This window comes from Antrostomus carolinensis, unplaced genomic scaffold (genome assembly GCF_000700745.2).
Source record: "Antrostomus carolinensis isolate BGI_N321 unplaced genomic scaffold, ASM70074v2 scaffold25088, whole genome shotgun sequence".
Taxonomy (NCBI): Eukaryota; Metazoa; Chordata; class Aves; order Caprimulgiformes; family Caprimulgidae; genus Antrostomus; species Antrostomus carolinensis.
The window spans coordinates 2,138-2,356 of NW_010333996.1; the positions used below are offsets into that span (position 1 = coordinate 2,138).

General features: G+C 67.6%; 1 protein-coding gene across 1 annotated transcript in view; it reads right to left on the reverse strand.

Annotated features, from left to right (window-relative positions):
* The window catches only part of LOC104529697 (band 3 anion transport protein), a gene marked incomplete at both ends in the record, with an annotated part of 4,163 nt that overhangs the window by 1,710 nt on the left and 2,234 nt on the right, over positions 1 to 219 (reverse strand). Inside the window, 1 exon segment of the mRNA XM_010174076.2 lies at positions 1 to 86. This exon segment is cut by the window's left edge and continues 8 nt beyond it. Within this exon segment, the coding sequence (XP_010172378.2) occupies positions 1 to 86 (86 nt within the window).

The following is a 219-nucleotide window of genomic DNA, read 5'->3' on the forward strand; positions in this document are numbered from 1 at the left end:
AGTAGAGCCGTGTTGGGCTCCGGCACCTTGGGCTTGACCACGGATGTCACGTTGTAATGTCGCCTCAGTGGGTGATCCCTGAAGATCTGGGGAGGGAAGGGGAGAGGGTCAGGGAGGACAGGAGCCCTGTGAGTGGGTGGGGATGGGGGATCCCCCTGCCCCCCTCCTGCCATGCCGGGAGCCCCGTGGCACCGTCCCGGCGGGTGCGGTGGTGTGGGG